At 42.9% G+C, this 19,853-nt stretch overlaps 2 protein-coding genes across 7 annotated transcripts in view; one reads left to right on the top strand and one right to left on the bottom strand.

Moving 5' to 3' along the window:
- Window positions 1-321: 321 nt before the first annotated feature.
- Window positions 322-11,434, bottom strand: FGF20 (fibroblast growth factor 20). Its single transcript, XM_052781012.1, has 5 exons — window positions 11,294-11,434; window positions 7,148-7,218; window positions 5,048-5,625; window positions 2,635-2,738; window positions 322-1,340 (listed from the first exon to the last, which is right to left on the bottom strand). Exons 1-5 carry the CDS (start codon window positions 11,432-11,434, stop codon window positions 1,095-1,097), a joined length of 1,140 nt encoding a protein of 379 aa, XP_052636972.1. The 3' UTR covers window positions 322-1,094.
- Window positions 11,435-11,780: 346 nt separating this feature from the next.
- The window catches only part of MICU3 (mitochondrial calcium uptake family member 3), a 57,902-nt gene continuing 49,829 nt past the window's right edge, over window positions 11,781-19,853 (top strand). For 3 of the 6 annotated variants that reach the window (XM_052779977.1, XM_052779976.1, XM_052779971.1), the window contains exon 1: window positions 11,782-12,107. In XM_052779977.1, coding sequence (XP_052635937.1) covers window positions 11,826-12,107 — 282 coding nt within the window. In that variant the 5' untranslated portion in view covers window positions 11,782-11,825. Of the gene's footprint in view, window positions 12,108-19,853 lie in introns of all 6 variants that reach the window. The other 3 variants (XM_052779975.1, XM_052779974.1, XM_052779972.1) reach the window with 2 other exon arrangements.

Raw genomic sequence — 19,853 nt, 5'->3', positions numbered from 1 at the left:
CTTACATGAAAATTTTAAGTAATACAGAGAACAGTTATTTGTGTATTAGTAAAGTCAGTAGGAACCATTTGGCAAGAAAAATCAAGCATGTTGTGATCTGAATCAAGATTTCAAGAGCTAATACTACTTTTTCTTTCAAGGTAACTGCAGTACACTTCGCAATTGTTGCAGGTTTGAAACATTACACACAGTGTGCTAAGAGACTCTCAATTTAAAAATGACAGTAAACCCAATAAAGTGAAATAAAGTTTAATTCCCTTTTTAAATGTGCATTTGAATTCAATACAGATCTGTAAGGCACTCTCATAGGTAAAAAAAAAAAATAATTAAACATTCTTTCCAAAATAAGGATAGTCACAAGGCAATGGTATGTGCATAAAATATAACCTTATCTGAAACATGAAATATGAATGTTCAGGTTTTGGATGCATTGCAATGTAATGCCATTTCTGTATGATGACACTACTCAGAGTAAATATTGGCACTGTAAATGATTTCTCATTGGGGTTAGGGGCTTGTATTCTCTTCATATCCCAGTAAAAAATAAACTCTTTAATAAATAAATATATAAAATAAATATTTGCTATCTGGAAATGTATAAATAGGTCCATCCTGAAGAAAAGTTCCAGCTCTGACTATGATGCATCGACATCTAAGGTCCGTCACTAAAGTGGAGCCACTAAAACTTCATATACAGTTCTCAGGATTTATTACTATTTTACAGTCCATTTCTTTCTATTATTTCCAGCTGTTGTCTCATCCACATGATGTAGGTAGTTCTTTGCTAATTTATGGACCATAGGTAATCCAGACAAAACTGCCAAGAGTTTGTTATTTTTAAAAAAGTCACACTCCAACTTCCCTCTGGTTACTGGCTACGAAACAGTTCAGTGAGTTTGAAGGAGGCTGGTCCACTCTCAGCTTTAAGGCTTTGTCTCCTAAATCCAAAGGTTAGAAAACAGAGGCTTGCCTATCACAAAGTAGCTTCTTCTAATCCAGCATCCTAGACCTCTGCAGGTTCCTTATGCTGGGATTGCCATGAAAGCAAGGGCAATGGCTCCAGTATGGGGTTTTTTCCAAAGTTGCCTCCTTCCTCAGCTGTATCCTAATACATCTTTGTACAGTTCTGGAACTCTTTCAGGATCCACGGGCCGGGGCAAGAAATGTGTGAACTTCTGGTGTCTTTTGGACCTTGCCCCATCTCTGGGAGTACCGTCTTTGTTAAGTGCTACGAAGTACCGCCGCCCCGAATCTCCATGTTTGTACACATTGGACGAGTAAGTGTTGTACCAGTTTTCCTCAAACTGCTCCCTGAAGATGCATTCAGAAGTTAGTTTCTCCTACAGAAAGAAACAGTGAAGAAAAATAAGAAGCTGTCTCTAGATATCTGAACACACATGAAAAAAATATGATAAAAATAAAGAAAATGTTTTAGGCTTTGTGTGGCCTTACTGTTCATTTAGCTGTCAACAAATCAAACCCAAGAAGAGTATGTAGACATGACACTGAGTTTGGAAGCCTACTTTAACCTTTATTCTTTTGAAAACCGGACCTGTACATATACAATTTTGGATTTAAATACGAATTAGGTAACTTTCTTTCTAAGAAGGCATTACTTACTTATTTATGATTTAACTAAAATTCACCTGACCTACAGGAACTACATTATGTAAACTTCTGTCTTGGGGTATCTACCATTCTAGAAATGAGAATATGGTGGAAGGACTCAAGTGCAATGTAACAGATCAGGAATGTATTTCCATGTGTTCTTTGTGGTGTGCATCACATCTCACATTTTAAACAGGACTAACCATGACCAAAGGAACTGAAGAGACAGAATATTTTACCTCAAGATGTTTTAAGACTTGAAAGGAGAAGAATTTAAGACTGTTATTACCCTGATAGTATTGGAAAAATCAAAAATTATATTTTTACGGTTATATGTTGAAGTTATTCAACAGCTACAAATCAACTGTAACGAGTACAAGCTGATTTTCATTCTTAAATGCAAATATCCCAGTTGGGATCTACAGATACTGCAGGTACTCTTGCACCATTCAGATTTTTCAAATAACAGTGGTACCCAGCTGTGACATATGGTATTATCCTTTTTCCCAGCATTTGGAAGAATGTTTTTATGTTAAAAAGCTGGTACCTGGAAGTAACACCTGCTGATTTGTAAAGGAGCATTAGACTATACATAAGGTCAGGGTACTATACTAATTGTTGTTTATTTGTTCCATAACTATCCTTTTAACTTTTTTCAAGTTGCATTCAATGTTTTTGATGATAGACTATGCACTATGATACATTTGCAGTATTGCTGAAAAGAAAATTAGATAGCAGGCAACTTAAATGCTGTTTGAATAGCTGGTTTAATTTAGCTATTTTTGTGTAATTCAAGAGGAGTATTTCTTTTCAGTTCTCTTCATCTAGGACAGAGAAACTTTTCCCATTGAATTTTTAGTATCCAAGGCTATCCTGTATACTTTAAAAATATACATTTCAACAGGAAAAGATGTTAGTGTTTTAAAAGCTAAGATGACCTCAGCTAGCTACTTGAGGGGTTTGCATAGTGCTAAGAAGTGAATCAAAACCACAACTTGTATGAGCTGACATGAAAGCGGTACTTACAGAGCCATAGAGTTCTCCCTTCTCATTCATTCCAAGGTAAAGGCCACTGTCCACGCCTCTAATACTGACCAGTCCCACTGCCACACTGATGAATTCAAGGATACCTGAAAAAAAAGAGATTGCTTTAATTCAACTTGTAAGCATACAATACGTAACATCCAAAATGCAGTTGACAACAAGTAGAAAATGTACGTATTACAATAAATGTGGCCTAGTTTTTCTGAAATTTCAGATACTATGTGGAAGTGTATACGACATTCACAGGAAAGCCATCTGAGAAACCTCATCTAGGAACAAGAAACCTACACCACTTAAGAAGCTTTTTTTTTAATGTTGAATATGAAAGGATTTTATTCAGCACGGAGGCTAAAACATTCAGTACTACGCAGTTGGAATCTATAATGATTACACACTATTTGCTAAACTGCCTACTCAAACATTGGAAGGTAGGTTTGAATTACCTGAAAATATACTTTACTTTCTCTATAGCATTATCTTAAAAAAACACATGCATTATTAGATCATTTGAATGGATATCAAAGTACAGATGGGAATTTTATATAACAGAATATACCCACAGGAAAAAAAAAATATTTGCCAGACATCTTATCTAGCATATGGGCCCACACCTCTTGACACAACTTGCTGTCTTCAGTGCAGGCTTTTTATGTGCATGAAATATGCTGCTTATTTGCTAATGTTTGGGTAATAGCATTATTTATATTACATTTGCCCAAAAATGTAATATATATTAATAATATAAAGTATTTGGGAGATGAGGCACTATTTGAAGCCTGAATTTGGTAAGGGTATGCCAACATATTTAACCAATTGATATGCACAGATTACAGTACATACAAAACATGAAAGAAAGGGAACGTGTGAACTGGCTTTTTGGAAGTTGTTAACAATGTAAACAAAGCCTCAAAAAGAAGTTATTCTAGAGTCATACCTAAGATTTTGCTCCGCAGCAGCAAAACCACAAAACATTAAAAAAAAAGTCTGAATCTAAGGTAAGTGGTTTTAAATAGTGCATTTGATTTTGATGATGACTTTTTGTCTATTTGCTGCATTTATGATTACCCTTTTTCATTCAGGACCATTTTTCACTCTCAGATGGGCTGTCTGGACTATACAATAATTTAAAATGTTTTTAATTTTAATTGAGCTTTGGCATGTTTCTTACTTATATTACCAAGCAGCAAAGAAAATAAACCCTTTACAAAGAGTAAGCATTAAAAACTCCATTGCATGTAAATCATCCTAGTTTTCCAGTTCCTAAAGCACAAAGTCCCACAGAAAGAGGTCGAGGTATTTTGTCTTTCTGGTATCATTTTCAAAGCCACCCTTTTTCAAAACTATAATAAGCAGGTGATTCAACCCACAAAGCAACCACATCAGACAAACCTGCCAAGAATAGTGGTAGAATAAAGGAAGAACATTTCTAAAAAGCCCAGTAAATGTTTGATCTGGGGCAAACTTTTTTTTCTTCTAAACCAAAGATTTATTTCATGTTTACACGCTGTAGGAAATCTTCCTTCTGAGAAGAACTGTCTGTTTGACTACTGCTCTTTTACTTCTGAAAACATCCATGTGTTATAAAAGCAATTAAGAGCCATTCCAGCATATTGTTTTGACTATGGGGAGGATGATAGGAAACTCTTTAATCACCTTTTTATGACTGCTAAATCAATACACACAAAAAACCCCTCACATGTAGCTGACAACAGCATGTTTGTTCAGATGTCCAGTTGCTACAACTACTATTTAGGATTTGCTCTTGTATCTCAGGAAACATTTACATTTTGGGGTTGTCTTCACCTCCTTTTGGTTTATTGACAGAGAAAGTTGGCTGGGAGGCGGTTTAAGTATTTGAGCAAAGCGGCGGTTTAGGCCCCTCCGCTTCAACTTTCTGCCCCGCAAAATAAAGCAGCCTAACGCAGCCTGAGGGTCAGCGCGCCCGAGTCCATGGTCTCTGTGACTCCGCAAAGCCTCAAGAAGCTCCGATGCAGACAGCGCATACAAACACAGTCGGTTCGACTTACGACCTTTCCCGCTACACCTGCGGGCGTAGGCGTGCGCTCACAGACGTCCAGCACAGGCCGAGCAAGGCATACACGCGTACCTCCCGCCGCGCGTGGGACGCGCAGCCCTCCCTCTCCGCCTTGCCCTGGTGCAGCCCCCGTGGTTTAAAAACGCCGGGGGGTGACGCCGGTACCCAGAGCTCACCCACCTGCCCCGGCATCACCGGCAGGCATCACACCTCCCTCCCAAGGGTACGACTGCTGGCGCCCAGCTCCACACGCGTGCCCTCGCCTACACGCACAGCCACACGCACCCAAACGCCCGCATGCCCGCCCGCCCGCCCGCCGGCGGGCAGAGCGCGGCCGGGGGCCGTGCCGCAGCCGCCTACCGAAGAGGCTGTGGTCCTGGCGGGTGCCGCGGACGCTGCCGTCGGGCAGGATCTGCAGGTGGAAGCCGGTGCGGCAGTACAGCTGCCGCCGCCGCAGGATGCCCTGCAAGTGCGCCAGGTCCGCCGCCGCCGCCGCCGCCGCCGCGCCGCCCCCGCCGCCACCGCCGCCGCCGCCGCGGGCCGCCCGCTCCGCCGGCGCCCGGCGGTCCCCGAGCAGCGCCGGGCGCTCCCCGGCGGGCGGCAGCAGGAAGTGGGCGCCCACCGGCTGCCCCAGGCCGTCCAGGCCGCCCAGGAAGCCCCCCACCTCGGCCAGCGGAGCCATGGGGGCGCGGGGCGAGCGGGCTAGGGCGCGGCGGCGGAGAGCGGCTGCCGGCCTCTCCCGGCGGGCATGTGGGGGTGCGCGGCGGGGTCCCAAGCATGGGGAGCCGGCAGGGCCGGGCCGTGCCGAGCCGTGCTGAGCCGTGCCGAGCCGTGCCGGTGTGAGCCAGGCAGCGGGGTGGTGTTTATACGCCCCGCGTGTGTATATATATATACGGCGGTCCCCCTGACATATGCTAATGAAGGCCTCCGCGGGGAGGCTGCGTTTGAAATTGTAAACCGGCTCCCCCCTCTCCTCGCACCTTCCTCTGATCTGAGCTGACGGCGAGGAGGCAGCTGCTGGCGCGGCTCCCGCGCCCCGCCGCGCGCAGCCGGTCACCCACGGGCGCGCACACGCGCGGGCGGGGGCGGGGGGTGCGGGGGGGGGGCGGTGGGCAGCTCCTGCGCGGAGCGGAGCGGAGCGGGCAGCGGGGGGCGGGCAGCGGGCAGGCGGGAGCGGGGCCCGGGCGGGAGCTGCCGGAGCATTACGTGGACAGGTGCAAGGAGAGGCAGGAGGGAAGAAGGAGAAAGGGCGTTACCTGAGGGTTAGACCTGCCCAGACACACATGAAAGAAAAAAACCCAAAGATCTGACAGCTTTACTCCCTGTTTCTGAAACGCTAATAAAACGTACATGCATTACCCTTTCCTTTTATCGCTTCAGCTACAAGGAGGGGAATTTCTAAAGAAATTGGCATAGTCAGGGAGGTGTTTTCCCCTCTGCAACTTCTCCCTCGCATTTAATTCATCATTTAATGTGACACGAAACTGATCTATAGCATTTGGGTATCGACACAGCATCTTAAAAACATAAATGGGCCAGCCCGCGGTTTGGGATAAATACTTTCAAAGCCTGCAGAGAAGAAGAAAGAAAGACTGGGAGATGGCTCATCTAATCCATCTTCTTTGGGGTTTTGCATTGGGCCCGTAACCAAAGTCTGTGAGCATCACCGATTGGCAATACTATCCTCTACTGAAAGATCTCTGTCGTCTTTCTACAGGGTTTTGAATAAGTTTGGGACTTTGCTGTCCTGTTCCAGATGAGCACATGCATTTTTTTCATCCCCAAAGTAGAATGGTTCACGCACGCAAAGGTATTGGTGGAACACATGTGCATTATTAGCAATGGTAAAACAACGGTATATGAAAACTAAGAGCTTGACTTTTGCCGCCTTCGCGGCTTTTTTCTGTAATGCCTAAGGAATTTTAGGGCTCCAACTACATGACCCATCTTAGCGTTCAAGATGCGCAAAGCAGTTCCTTGCCAATGTTAAAACACGGCATTAGAGTCTAAAACGCAAAGATCTTTCATAGTTAATTCTTTCAAAAGTTCGAGAGAATCGTTTGTCAGTTTAAGGTTTCATTTAAACAAAAAAGTTGCAGAGAATCATGAAAGATTAGTTCTCCCGTCTTGCTCCATGGTCTTTTCAGTCACAGTCTAAATCTGAGAGATCAAATGGATTTGACTGCTTAGCTTTATTTGCTATGGAGAGTATAGGGCTAATTAATTGGCAGGTGCTTTAAAGCAGGTAATGTTACACCTTTTCATCACTGCAGTCCTAAGTACTGCCCCTGTGTGCACCTGAATTATAAAAAGCCTCCTTTAAAGCAAGTGATTTACTGTGGAGGGATTTAAAACTGAAAAAACTAACGCTAAATACAATGATCAGATAAATCACCTCAGAAGAGAGCACAGGCGGACCTGCTCTGAAGGCAGTTACAGATAGATGTTGTATTATTTTACCTTTCAGATAACAGGAGCCTGTCATGTGGTGGGACCCAAAAATCCACCATAATCAAGATTTCAAAGCACATCTGTGTAAACATTATCACATCAGTGTAAAACATCAACCAATGAGCTTTCTCTTTGAACCAAATCTACTTAATTGCAGTGCTAAATCAAAGAAATAGATCAAAGTTGAATAATCTATATGGCACCTATTTCTCAAGTAGCCCGTACACCGATGACTCAAATATACCTAAAACGTTTGAAACACGCATCAAGTATTTTTATTGACATGACTGGCAGGTCAAGATCAAACTGTTCATCACAGCTGCTGAGTTGCAGGACATGCACTAGGATGGTACAGCTAAATGGAGAAGGTCTGTTCTTCCAAGCCCAAAGATGCTCTCCAGTAAAGGTAACGTTGCAAGGTCCAAGCCGTACTCTCCGAGTCCTGCAAACAGTAGAGGGCTCTTCTGGTTAGATTGCACCACTGGCCCCAGTAGAGAAGGGGTTTTTTTAAAAAAGAAAAATCCTCAGCCATCCATCACACGCTGGAAGACCCTTCTGGTTAAATCTCTGCTGTTATATAATGGAAACATTTAAAGTAGAGTGGAATATATAACGTCGATCTTTTTCGAGTGGAGTCTTTAATGTCTGGGCACTAAACCGGTTATGCTGTTTTATAAAGTACCAGAAAAGAAACAAAAAGATAAGAATTTTTTTGGTGTTTGCACTAGTCATGTGACAGGAAAAGATAACACTAAAGATTTTTTTTTTTTTTTGCACCTTCTGAGACTATACCATGGGAAGTTAAATAATTTTGAAGTGTGTTTTTACAAGAGTACATAATTCAACGTAAAGTATACAGTACAATCTAATCAACTCTACATATACTTCCTAGAGACCGCACTTTCAGTGTCATTGAACAAATACATATGTGGTCAAGTTTTTATTTCCATAGCAAGTAGTTAGGGCTTCTATAGACAATATAATTACTGTGTATTTCCTAAGAATAGCATATTGTCATAGGCAAAACCTGGCGGCTACCAAGGGAGTGGAGAAAGCAGTGGACTGAAGTATGTATATGTATATGTATAGAGATATCTATATATCTATCAGGTTGATTAAAAAAAAGCTGTTAGCTGTAAAACCTTTTGTCCTGCAATTTATTGCACCTTTATTAATTTTAGAACTCTCTTACAACAGTGCTGTGCCAGCCATAAAATTTTAATGACATAATAAAATATTGGCTAGGAGAATGAAGAGGGGGTTCACGAATACATGAGAAAGCAAACACGGGGTGGAACAAAACCAACCAAGTAGAACTTAAAGAACTATGTCTAGCTGGAGATACCTGTGTATCACGGTCAGTTCCAGATTCTTCCTAGATTTGGACAAGAAAACATGGTTGGCTGCTTTCAACAAGATGAGCAGAACATGCAGAAGTTACAGTGAGAGCCTTACAGAGCACTGCAAGTCTGAGTAAAATAAGGTGTATTCTTGCGCAGGATTTACTAGGAAGAAAAAAACAGAATCATTTTCAAGGCTCCATGTACAAATCAGGTCATAATCTGATGATCTAAAGCCTTTTCAATGCGCTACATGCAGACTTTAAAAGCATTCATTTTTCTTCTGAACTGATACAGTTACAGGTAAGTATGCATGTATACATACACATATATAAATATATCTACCTATTTACAAAAACTCAGACAATGGAAAAGTAATGCTGAAAAAAATTATTCTCCTATGGAAAAGAAGTTCTACATTTCTTGCACCTTCATTTTTTGTTTTGTTTCTTTAAATGAAGACAGAAATTCAGAGGGCTTTTTAAGATTCATTATTTTATTGTCCATGTTTTTGTGGATACACATAAATAACTCCTGTATAAGCACAATGGGACAAAAGCTAGGTAGTGAGCACACGTTTACATCCAGTTGCAACCAGTGAGAATGGACTTTTTCCACATATATCAACATTCAAATACCTCATTTGGTGGCTTTTATATTAGTTCTGTGACTGGATTATTGGATGAAAAACACCTTGATTTATTTAAATTACATGGTTTCTGAATCTGTGCACATCAGACGTGCAGACAGCTTACAGTTTTTGACTTGCTGCACAAATAAATTGCAGTCTTATTCCTTAGCAAACACCTCACCAGGTAAGCTCTGACTAACATACCTAGGTGTAAGTAGGTACAGATGTGTATTGGATTTTTTTAAGTGAAAAAAAGGTAATTGTATTGGTGAATGATGTCTTCTAATGAGGCACCTAGAACCAAAAAGATCCAAGAGCCACGTTCTACAAAATTTTCCAGACTGGATGCTTAGTCATATAACTGCAGGAGAAATAACTTGAGTTTCAGTCATGCTAAGGATCTGAAACCATTATTGTCTTGACACCTAAATATTGACCTTTATATTGGCCTTTTATCATTTAGTACAGAGATGTAGCTCAGATTCGGAGACAAGACTTTTGCTTGGGAATCATACATATAACATAAATAAAGCAGTAGACATAAAAAAATTAACAAAAAAAGAAGTTAGTTTTTAACAGATGGGAATAATGAAGTCAAGGGAATTACCTGAGGGATGAATTGGTTTACAGCATTCTCAAATATTGAAAGAAATGCAGTAACTCTATCATTCACCCCAGAGACCTGCCTTTCCAGACAGCTCTGAGGTAATTCAACCTCGGCCATGCTTACAGTTGTATGATCTGTCAGATTGTCGGTTGACAAACATGGCCACAGTTCTCCCTTGACACAATATCATAAGCACCGAAATGTTTCTTAGGAATTGAAAATGCATAAGTGTCTTAAACCTATTAAAATGAGTTACAGTTTGTGTATTTTCCGAAGTCTTGTTCATAATAATATACAAAGCCATCAAAGATTTAGGAAAAAAAACAAGAAGTAAAACTGGCTGAAACTTTGGAAGAACATATTTATATAAAGAAGACAAAGACTGAGGCTGCACCTGACCATTGCAAAAAATGCCATAAGGTGTGCTGTGACTTGAAATGTTTGTGTGCCATTTATGAAGTTTCAAGGTAATGTAGGTGGTGACACGGGTTGTACCATGGAGAATGCCCTAACATGAAATGATACGGCCTATCGCCCATCAGCACCAGGTAGGGACAAAAGAACATGCCCATCTTTAACAACTGGTCTTTAATTAGTGCTTGGTTATGCTAAGGAGGCTGTCTGCAGCCAAGAATATTTATCAGAGGAGTGGCTGCTGACATGGCAAGTGTCTGTGATTTCCTGATGAGAGGTCTCATAACACAAGAGTATAAAAGGGTAGGAGATAACTGTAGTCTGGGGTCACTTTGGAATGAACAGAAAATACACTTGAAATAGGGGCCCGGAGAATCCCTCTTTTCTGAGAGCCTGAGGTGCATAGAGAGGTGAAAAAAGGGAGAGGTTGGATGGAGCCGGGGAAGGCAGAAATTTCAAGCCTGCTGGTACTTAGGGAATAATTGGGTCCCAACGCAACAATGCAGTAAGCAACCAAACAGAAGGAACGTTATCTAGATCAGTCTAAGAATGGTAAAGGACAGCATTACTCCCTGTTGGTAAGTTGTTTAGCTTCATTTCACATTTCATTTCTAAAAACTCTTCCTTGTGGGACTAAGTGCCACCTATGGACAGTTGACAGCACAGTTCAAAAAATTATGGCACAGTCCGCCAGACTATTTGTCAGCTTTCAATAAACTTTAAAGTCAAAGATTTAATATGCCAAATGTTAGTATCACAGGCAACGCTGTTTAATTTCAGTTTATCTGAAACGATCCTCGTGCCTTTAGTTTCTGCTGTACTATCGGGTACGCACCAAGAGTTTTCAAGGCTTTGGAAACAGGCTGGGACATTACTAGGTTTTACACAAGTGATGGAGTTGCAGCAATCTTCATTCTAACAGTATAACTAGGATCACTGGATGCTTTTAATAAAGCCTTGGAAGTAAAACAGCGAACAATCTTGCTGCTGCAGCCACCTCCAGCCTTCAGGGTTATGAGGCAAGCGAGGTACGGTTGGAAGCTCTTCCTTTTCCGAAACTAGGGCTTCCAGATTTCTGCAAAGATACGTTGCTGGGTCACGCGGGCACTGTTCCTTGGGAGCAAGGCTACAAAAAGACAGGGTTCGGCTCTGGAGCACGTTACCGAGCGCACATGGTCCGCCCGCCAAGCCGCGGCGAGGCCCACACGCGAGCCCCGTCCCGTCACGGCAGTTTCCACTCGTGGCCCTTCCCAGGCACTTCGGCTTAAACCGCCCGGACTCAGGTCCGTGCCCGTTCTCCGCATTTGGCCTAACCACCTCGTATCCCCACTAACTTGGCTGCAGCCCGCCGCCGGCACAAAACCTGCGGCTGCCTGCTGCTGCCTGTCCCGAGAGCCGGGCGCGCCCCTCGGCCACCCCCGCGGGGCCGCCGCCCGCCGCAACCACGGCGGGAGCGGGTGCCTGCAGCCTCGCCGGTGGGCTGCGAGGGCAGGCGGGCGGGCCGCCGGCGGGGCGGCGGAGACCCGGCGGCGGGCGGGCGGGCGTGCAGGCCGGCGGCAGCGGCGGCGGGGCAGGTGGCGTGGGGCGGGGACTGGAGGGGCCTCTGGCTTCCCCACCCCTTCCCCGCTTCTCGCGAGGCTTCTGCCGGCAGCCCCGGGGGCTCGGTCCGCCGGTCGCTGGGGCGGAGCGGCGGCCATGGCCGCCCTGCGCACCTTCCTGCGGTGGCGCCGCCGCTTGGGCCCCGCGCCCGGCGCGCAGCCGGCGCGGCGGCTGTGGGCCGGCGGCGGGGCCGGGGCGGCGGGGCCGAGGCGGTGGCGGCGGGAGCTGGGCTGGGCGGCGGGGGGCGCTCTGGCCGGGTACGTGGGGTACCGGCTGTCCGAGCGGCGGCGGGAGCCCTCCCGGGAGCCGGCGGCCGCCGAGCCGGGCGGGGCCCGGGCGCTGCTCCCCATCCCCGTGGCGGCCGCTGCCAAGGAGACGGTAGGTGTGTGCGCGCCGCGCCCCTCCCGCCTCACGGCCCGCCGGCCTCTCGCCTCCGTGCAGCTCTCGGCGGGGCGGCTCGGCGTGCCGGGGGCCCCGCCGGGCGCTGTCAGCTGCCTGGGGAACCGGCCGGGGCCGGCGGGGATGGAGGAACGTCGCTCCCCGCCCTTTCGCTGTGGAAACGTCTCTGCGACGGGGCGGCGGAGCGGCTCCCCGGGCTGTCGCGCAGAGGTGACCCTGCGTGGAGCCGGCCCCTGGGCTGGGAGGCGAGGCCGCCTGCGGGGGCAGGTTTCCCCCGGGAGAGGAGGGCAGAGGCAGGAGCTTGTCCCCCGTCCTCTATCAGGAGAGAAGAGCTGTCACTGGAGCGTCGTGGTAGGCAGCGGGCCTTGGCACGCCTTCGCTGCGCCTCAGAACGTAAACCGCGTGCATCTTACTCCGCTTTTCGTCTCTGGAGCTGTCCTAATCAAACCTTTCTTTGACAGAAAATGCTGTTTTGCTAATGGAACCGCTGCTGATAGTGCAAAACCTGTGCTCATCTTCTTTACGTTTAGGACAGTTAGCTTTTTAGTATAATATTTTCTGTACAGTGAAAGGTTTATGCAGAGCTTCATAAGAAGTGATAGCGTGGCGCTTGGTGCAAGTAAGTAACGCTTCAGTTGGACTAATTCAGAGAAAGCATTGGTCGACTAACCACGGGTAACAAAAAACAGTTGACATGGACCTGGAAAATGAAGGTTCCTGTGATAGGGAGAAACTCCTGTACCGTGTCATACGTAACGTATGGTAACAATAGGGTATTTTTCATTAAAAAATTAGGTATTTTTTAAAAAGTCAAGAGCAGTGATTAGGCGGTTTGTCAGTATGGTATCTGCTAAGACTGGAAGTCAGTGGTGCAAAAAGCCTGCTTTCTGTAGATCAAGTTTATTTTATAATATGTTTGGGAAGAGGATCTACGTTTTTGCAGTGGAGACCTTGGGCTTAAGTATGCATGTTGTTAGCCCCTTTGCCCTGAGTTGTTATCCGAAAGGCAGATTCTGTTGGCAGCATCCATTATGAAGGGAAGTTGAGCCAGGTATTTTTGATAATTCATGTACTTGTTGTCTTGAGTGTGTTACTATGGCACAGAGGACCAAAGACAAACTCTTTCAGCCTTTCATCCTGTTTTGATTTGACAGAACTTTACATTGTTTTACTTAGCCAGTCTTAATTCTCAGTCTTCTTTTCAAGGGAAGTATGTCTGCTGCACCCTTGAAAAGTCAATAAATTTAGTGTGATGTGTAATGATGAATTTTCACACGTCACTATAAAAGCATTGAGGTTGCAAAGTCAGAATTAAGGTTATATTTGAATCAAAGTAAAATAAAAAAAATGTATAAAATGTATCTTCTATGTATACACAGGCTATTTTTCGAAGACAAACACCATGCTCCTATGTGGAAAAGGGCTCTAATTAATTCGCTTTTCCATTTGCATAGCAGAAAATTCAAAAGATTAACTTGAAATATGTCTACTTAGTATGTGTGGCCAGACTAAATGCACAGACTGACATCTCAGGATACTAGATTTATGTTGCAATTTTTTATTTTTGAACAAGTGGTCTCATTGATTTCACACTGCAGATCTGAGCACTCAGCGTTGCTGAAAAAATATCCTTTCAATTGAGGCCCCCCAAAAATGAGGATCAAATAGCTGTGGAATTTTTAGTCTGAACTAGTGGGTTCCTGTGCTTTTTCTATTATTGACTGTCACGCTGCAGAAGGGCTTGTGGGAATGACCATAGTTTGATACGGGATCTAGCTGGTGAACTACCAAGAGTAGTTTGACCATGAGCTCCATCTGCGATCTGTACTCCATTTGTGATTGCCCTCTAGACCTGTGATGAGTGCCAACTCTTTCTTTACAGGTTTCTAAAACACCTCCAGAGGTGTCTTCTGGGGAAAAAAAGGGTGCAAATACTGTGTTGAAATTACGTTGAATGGTATTCATGGTATTCTGCAATTGTTTTGTATTGTAATGTCCTTTATTAGAAGGCTGAATTAATGTCGTCCAAGTGACAATAACTTTTGTACTTCCTAATTTTAAGTGTTGAGCTTACAACCTTAGTAGTGTTTAACAGTTTAAAAACCATAATAACATTTGAAGTAGAAAATTCTGCCATGAAAAGTCATATAAGTGTCAGTGTTATTAGGACCAAGGTTGGAGCTCTTGAATCTCCTGCAGAGTGTGTTTAGAGTAATGGCTGGAGAATGATAACCTGCAGTTTCTGTATAGATGAGTTTGATGGAAGTGTGAGGCACATTCTCCTAGGAGGTTTTTATGTTTCTGTCATGTATTTGACCAACAAAGAATGACAAGGCTCAAGTATCTTGGGATCCTCTCCAGCTGCTTTTGGAAGGTCAAGGAGGAGTCAAAAGATGTTTCTCCTTTATTGCTGATGCACAAAGTCCAACACTGTTTTCTGGGGCCTTCTAGGTTTGTTCTTCCACCACTTTCCTATTTCCCTAGCTCCCCATTTAATTTCCAGTCTCAGTCTGCTTTTCATTCCACCAAAGCAAATCATCCAACATCGTCTTTTTTCTCCTTCCATCCAATCCAGATTTTTCTAATATTTCCATTTGCATGCTTCTTCCTTAATCTTCCGTCCAGCTTTTCCCAGATGCTGTTTGCTTGGATCATTGGAAGCAAGAAGCAGATGGTGTCTCTGCTTTCAATGTCTTGCTCTAGCAATCTACAGCAGCTGGTAGAAGCAGTTACACTGAATGTTTCTTGCATCACCCCTGGGGCTCTGACCTGGAATGACCACATAGCAGGTTGAAATTTTGGCGGACTTAGCTAACAAAATGAGTATTTTGGGGTCAGAGTTTGCATAGGCTCATAACTTACTTACTTCTTAACAGAACAACCACTAAAGAAAACCAGTCCTGACACTAAAGTGACCAGCCCTTGCAAAACCTGAAATCCTTTCCTTTAAAATGTGGAATTGCTAGATATTCTTAAAAAATCTAAAAATGTTCTAACATAGGCAACCCAAAATCTATCTCCTCCCATAGTTTTTTTTTCCATTCAAAAAATTGCATTCTGAAACATTATTTGATGATGGATAATTTCATTTTTAATGGTTAATGCGTAGTAAGTTCATAACTGAAAATAGTATCACAATGTATTCAGATATTCAAGGTGTTCAGGAGTATTCAAGATAGGTATGGCTGTCTCATCCATATTGTTGGGGTTTAACCCTGGCCAGCAGCCACCACCCATCCCCACCCAGCCGCTCGCTCGCTCCCCCCCGCAGTGGGATGGGGGAGAGAATTGGAAGGGTGCAAGTGAGAAAACTCATGGGTTGAGATAAAGACAGTTTAACAGGTGAAGCAAAAGCCGCATGAGCAATCAAAGCAAAACAAGGAATTCATTCACTACTTCCCGTTGGCAGGCAGGTGTTCAGCCATCTCCAGGAAAGCAGGGCTCCATCACGTGTAATGGTTACTTGGGAAGACAAAACACCTTAACTCTGAATGTCTCCCCTGGCTTCCTCCTTTTTCCCCAAAGCTTTTATTGCTGAGCATGATATCGGATGTTATGTGATATCCCTTTGGTCAGCTGGAGTCAGCTCCATCAGACAGCAGAATAGGTTTCTGGTCCCCCTAAGTACTAAAAAAGGGGGTTAACCTAGTTTACGTCTTGACTTTCGAAGAACAGCTTGCTTCTTGCAGGTCACCTGCTTCCAGATAATGTTCATATGGCCTGCTCGTATGGCCTATGAAAGTATCTTGAGAGTTGTGCTGGGCCCAGTTAGTATCCCTACAGGTTACTTTTCTGCAGATTCTATCACTGAGTCCAAATAATGCTTGGCAGTAGTGATGGAATATATAAGAATATAAGATTATCATATATACTTTGATAATTAGTTGCTTTGTCCTACTGCTGTCATTTAGTATTTACTGATGCTCTAGTATTTATGGAACCAATAAATTTGAAACGGGCTTTTAGATTCCAGGACTAACACTGATGATTACACAGATGTTGATGGGACACTTTCCTATTCTTGGCCAGTTCAGAAATGAGGTACATCATTTGAGAGTAACTGAAAAAAGCTGTTTTAGTCTTCTAGAGAAACAGAGTGTCAGAATGGTCTGCAGATCTTTCTCCCTGTTCTATGAAACTCTTACAGTATGAAACCTGATGAGCAACAGATCTGTGAATTTATGGACAGGTGAGTAAGATACTGTTTGCTAGAAGTCAAGTAGGCTATGATATGTGTCACCAGCATGGGGTCAGTGGTATGGCAGACTTTTTGAACAGACAAATCTCATGTGGTCAGTACAAAAAAAGTGCTTGACCAAGCATATCGTTGGAGGTATTCTGGTAGAGAGTAAGATTTGTTACAGAAGCAGCATGAAACTAAGCTCCCGACAGGATTCCCTTTTCCCAGATGCTTTCTGAGAATAATTTCACTCCTGAGGACCAGGGGTTTATATGTGATTAGCTGGAGCAAAATCTTAGACACTATAATAAAGCAACAGTGTTAATTCCAGGGTTGTTGCCACATAACATTTTGGAACCAAAGTAAAATTCTGCACTCAGAGCTGCTGGTTTTGCGTGTGAAGGTTTTGGTGAAGGCTGGGAGAGCTCTACTAACAGACAGCTCCTTTAAAGTCTAGCTCCTTTAAAGTCTGCTTATACAGAGCAGGAAACTCTTTGAAAGAACTGTTATTTTGATACAGATTCTCTGTACTGACAACTGAGAAGAGTAGTGACCCAAGAAGAGCCCTGATCCCACATACTGCTTATGAAGTATCTACCTTGTCGGAACAGCTGTGTGTCATGTTTTTTCAGAGAAATAATAACAGTTTTAGAAAAAATAAACCAGTGTTGGAATTTCTCAGAGGAATTAATATTTGTCTTCTAGTTCCTTGCTTCCATGCTCCTTACTTCCAAAATTCCAGTGCCATATGTAAAGCTTATTAAAATGGTCTTGGAAATACCAGTGATACCTCTTTGCGCTCCAAAGAGGTCTTTTCTGTAATCATGTTGTCATTGTGTAAAGGTAGGGAACTCCAGGTCTCTATTTATTTTTATAAAATATTCTCTGAGAATCACTTCCTTCAGAGGTGAGTTAGGAATTAAAAGGGGGCAGGGAAAGACAGACACAGAATATGTACTTTATCACATTTCTTGAAGGCACACTCATTTCCAGGAGAAGGAAGCTGCATACTTCGGATGTTTCCAGAGGTTTTTTTCCTAATACCTCAGCAGTACTGTCAAACTCTTTCGTTGTGAAAATACTCAAAAGGTCAAGTTTATTTGTAGCAGCACCTTTCTAAGTGGATTACATCATGCATTTCCATCTCTGTGAAATGAAGAACAAGACTTTAACTCCAAAAGTAAGACAAACTCCCCTAGGGAGGAGACTCTCCTGCCTCCTCAAAGAGGATGCCATTCCAAGAGATGCATAAAGCATCATTTTTACAAGAACCGCTTGTAGCTAACCTTTTTTCATAAGCATTGTGCATTTCATGTCATATGTCAATTGCCAAATGTAGGAAGATGGTTTGCTCTTTGGCTGATGACATCTGAAGCTTCTCAACTGTCATCATCCTGAGAAGGATACTGCTTGCCAGCCAGCTGTAGTGAGAGCCATGCTGAAGGAGAAGGAAGGTTTACCTCTCAGCATTAATTCTGTGTTCCTCAGGATGTTAAAAAAGGATGATACGTGTTTGGGACAGACAGATCCAGCTACTAGTATGTTTTAGTCTTGCATACAGTGAAGCATATGGACATGTCTAGAAAGATATACACACTGACTAAAGCTTCTTGAAGAACTGCTAGAGGTTAACTAACTTCCATGTGAAACTAATTTAACAAGGACTGTTGGAGAATATTTTGGTGTAATACTTGTTTTGGAGGATTTGTGGAATAGCTGTGCTCACAGATAAACATTGTTACCCCAAGGATTTCCTGTAACAGAATTGTATTTGAACAGGGCCCTTTTTACAGTGTTTTAAACACATTCCAGCTTCCTATGCTTGTAAACATTTTAATATAATAATGTCCTTATCTCAGTGAAGCAGGATCAACTAACAGAATTGTTGGCTGTACTACATCTAAGTAGTCTGCTAGAAATATAACTTCAGTAAGCATCAAAACAATTTTGTCTACTTTGGGATTTTCCCACACTGGGAACTTGACGTTTAACCTTTTGGCCACCCAGCATGAAAACAAAATTGTGCTACTTTTATCTACATGGGAGCATATTAAATAAGCCTGAAGTCAAATATAAACGAAGGAAGTAAGGAACATCATTGCTTTGAAAACCTTTTTATTTTAATAATTTGCACAGATTCTCATTGATGGAAGACAGATTACTTTGCAAGCAAAAATTCAAAGAAACTCACTCACTTGAAATAAATTAGTTAAAGATTAAACTACTGTAACAGAACATATTTTTGACTGCAAGCAAAAGGTACTTTTAGTAATAAATGTTGGCTTCTTTAGCTAAAATAGTCTCACCTTTATCTCAGTTGGAAAAGCAAGAGAACACTGATTTGACTTGGAAGACAGCAAAGTTGTGGGGTTTTGTGTGATACTGTTGGAGCTTTTTGGCCCATATGCATGCACACACAGCATGTATATTTTTACCTATTTGTTTTGTAAAATATTTTGCATTATTTGTAGATATTCTCGGAATCTGGGAGTTGGAGTATTGTTCTGGGTTTTGATAATGGATTCTTGCAGATTACTTTTGCAGAGCTTTATGAGCTTGTAGGCATCAGTTTTTCTAATTTGCAAGTGAAAACCCCAGTATGTAGCATTTAAGCTTGTCTCTATGGGAAAACCAGATCTTTTGCCACAGAATAAAATTTCTGAATTACTGACAATGTAATATGAGACTAACACTTGGCAAAGAACATTTCTTTTGTGTTTTTTAAGAGAAAGGGTAATGATGTCATGTTTTATCTTCTGCATTTTACTTCCACTGAACCTGAGCCATATCATTACCATTTATTGATATTTTCAGATAGTTTGGGGTCATTTACTGCAAAATTTTAGTTATTTTAATGTCACTCTGTAAGCTCATGTCTTGTGTTAGGCCTTCTTACAGAAATGTAGAGTTATTGCATAGATTTCACTGGAAGGCCATACAGGTTAATTCATGTTACGCCTAATTCAGACAGACAATATCTCTGAGGGAAGAGAGCCAGTAAGACAAACATGGGACCAGAAATGGAGATTAGCCCATGCTTCAAGGAAGTGCAAGTAATACGTGGAAAACTTTGGTGAGAGCACCAGACTTTCAGGGCATTTTGATTTGTCTCCATCAATAGACACAGTACATGAAAGATGAACCCAAAATAGGAATGGGTTTTGGACACTCATTTTACTTGATAGAAAGTCTAGATTTTCTTCATTCAAGTTTTTGCTGTGAATAGAGGGAGAAAATACAGAGGGGTGTCACTCTAAAAGAGATTCTGCAAGGAATGCTTTCAAAGTTGATTGACTTAAAAATGTTGAGTGTCCATAACAAAGACCTTCATCTAAAGGACTACTACTCTGAGACACGTGGTGGTGTTATTGTAGCTTTAGGTGGCCCTCTCTAAATACAGTATTTCCAGAAAATAGTTTTTAGGAATTAAGTCCTTGAAATATGTTAGTGAGAGGGCATTATCCTCATATATTCATTTGCATAATAGATCTGAAACTTTTGTGGCTGTTTCAGATATTTTAAGCTGTTTGTAATACATTTGTAGC

This window comes from Harpia harpyja, chromosome 2, assembly GCF_026419915.1.
Source record: "Harpia harpyja isolate bHarHar1 chromosome 2, bHarHar1 primary haplotype, whole genome shotgun sequence".
Taxonomy (NCBI): Eukaryota; Metazoa; Chordata; class Aves; order Accipitriformes; family Accipitridae; genus Harpia; species Harpia harpyja.
Note: the sequence above shows the minus strand (reverse complement) of the source record. Positions and strands in the feature narration are given on the sequence as shown.

What these genes read in the sequence shown, in the direction of transcription:
- FGF20 (XM_052781012.1), bottom strand. Translation starts at nt 11,434, where the DNA reads ATGCGGAGAACGGGCACGGACCTGAGTCCGGGCGGTTTAAGCCGAAGT. An exon ending in GGGCGGACCATGTGCGCTCG is followed by an intron (nt 7,219 to 11,293) that starts GTAACGTGCTCC and finishes ATGTTTACACAG; the next exon opens with ATGTGCTTTGAAATCTTGAT. An exon ending in AGGCTCCTGTTATCTGAAAG is followed by an intron (nt 5,626 to 7,147) that starts GTAAAATAATAC and finishes TTTCAAACGCAG; the next exon opens with CCTCCCCGCGGAGGCCTTCA.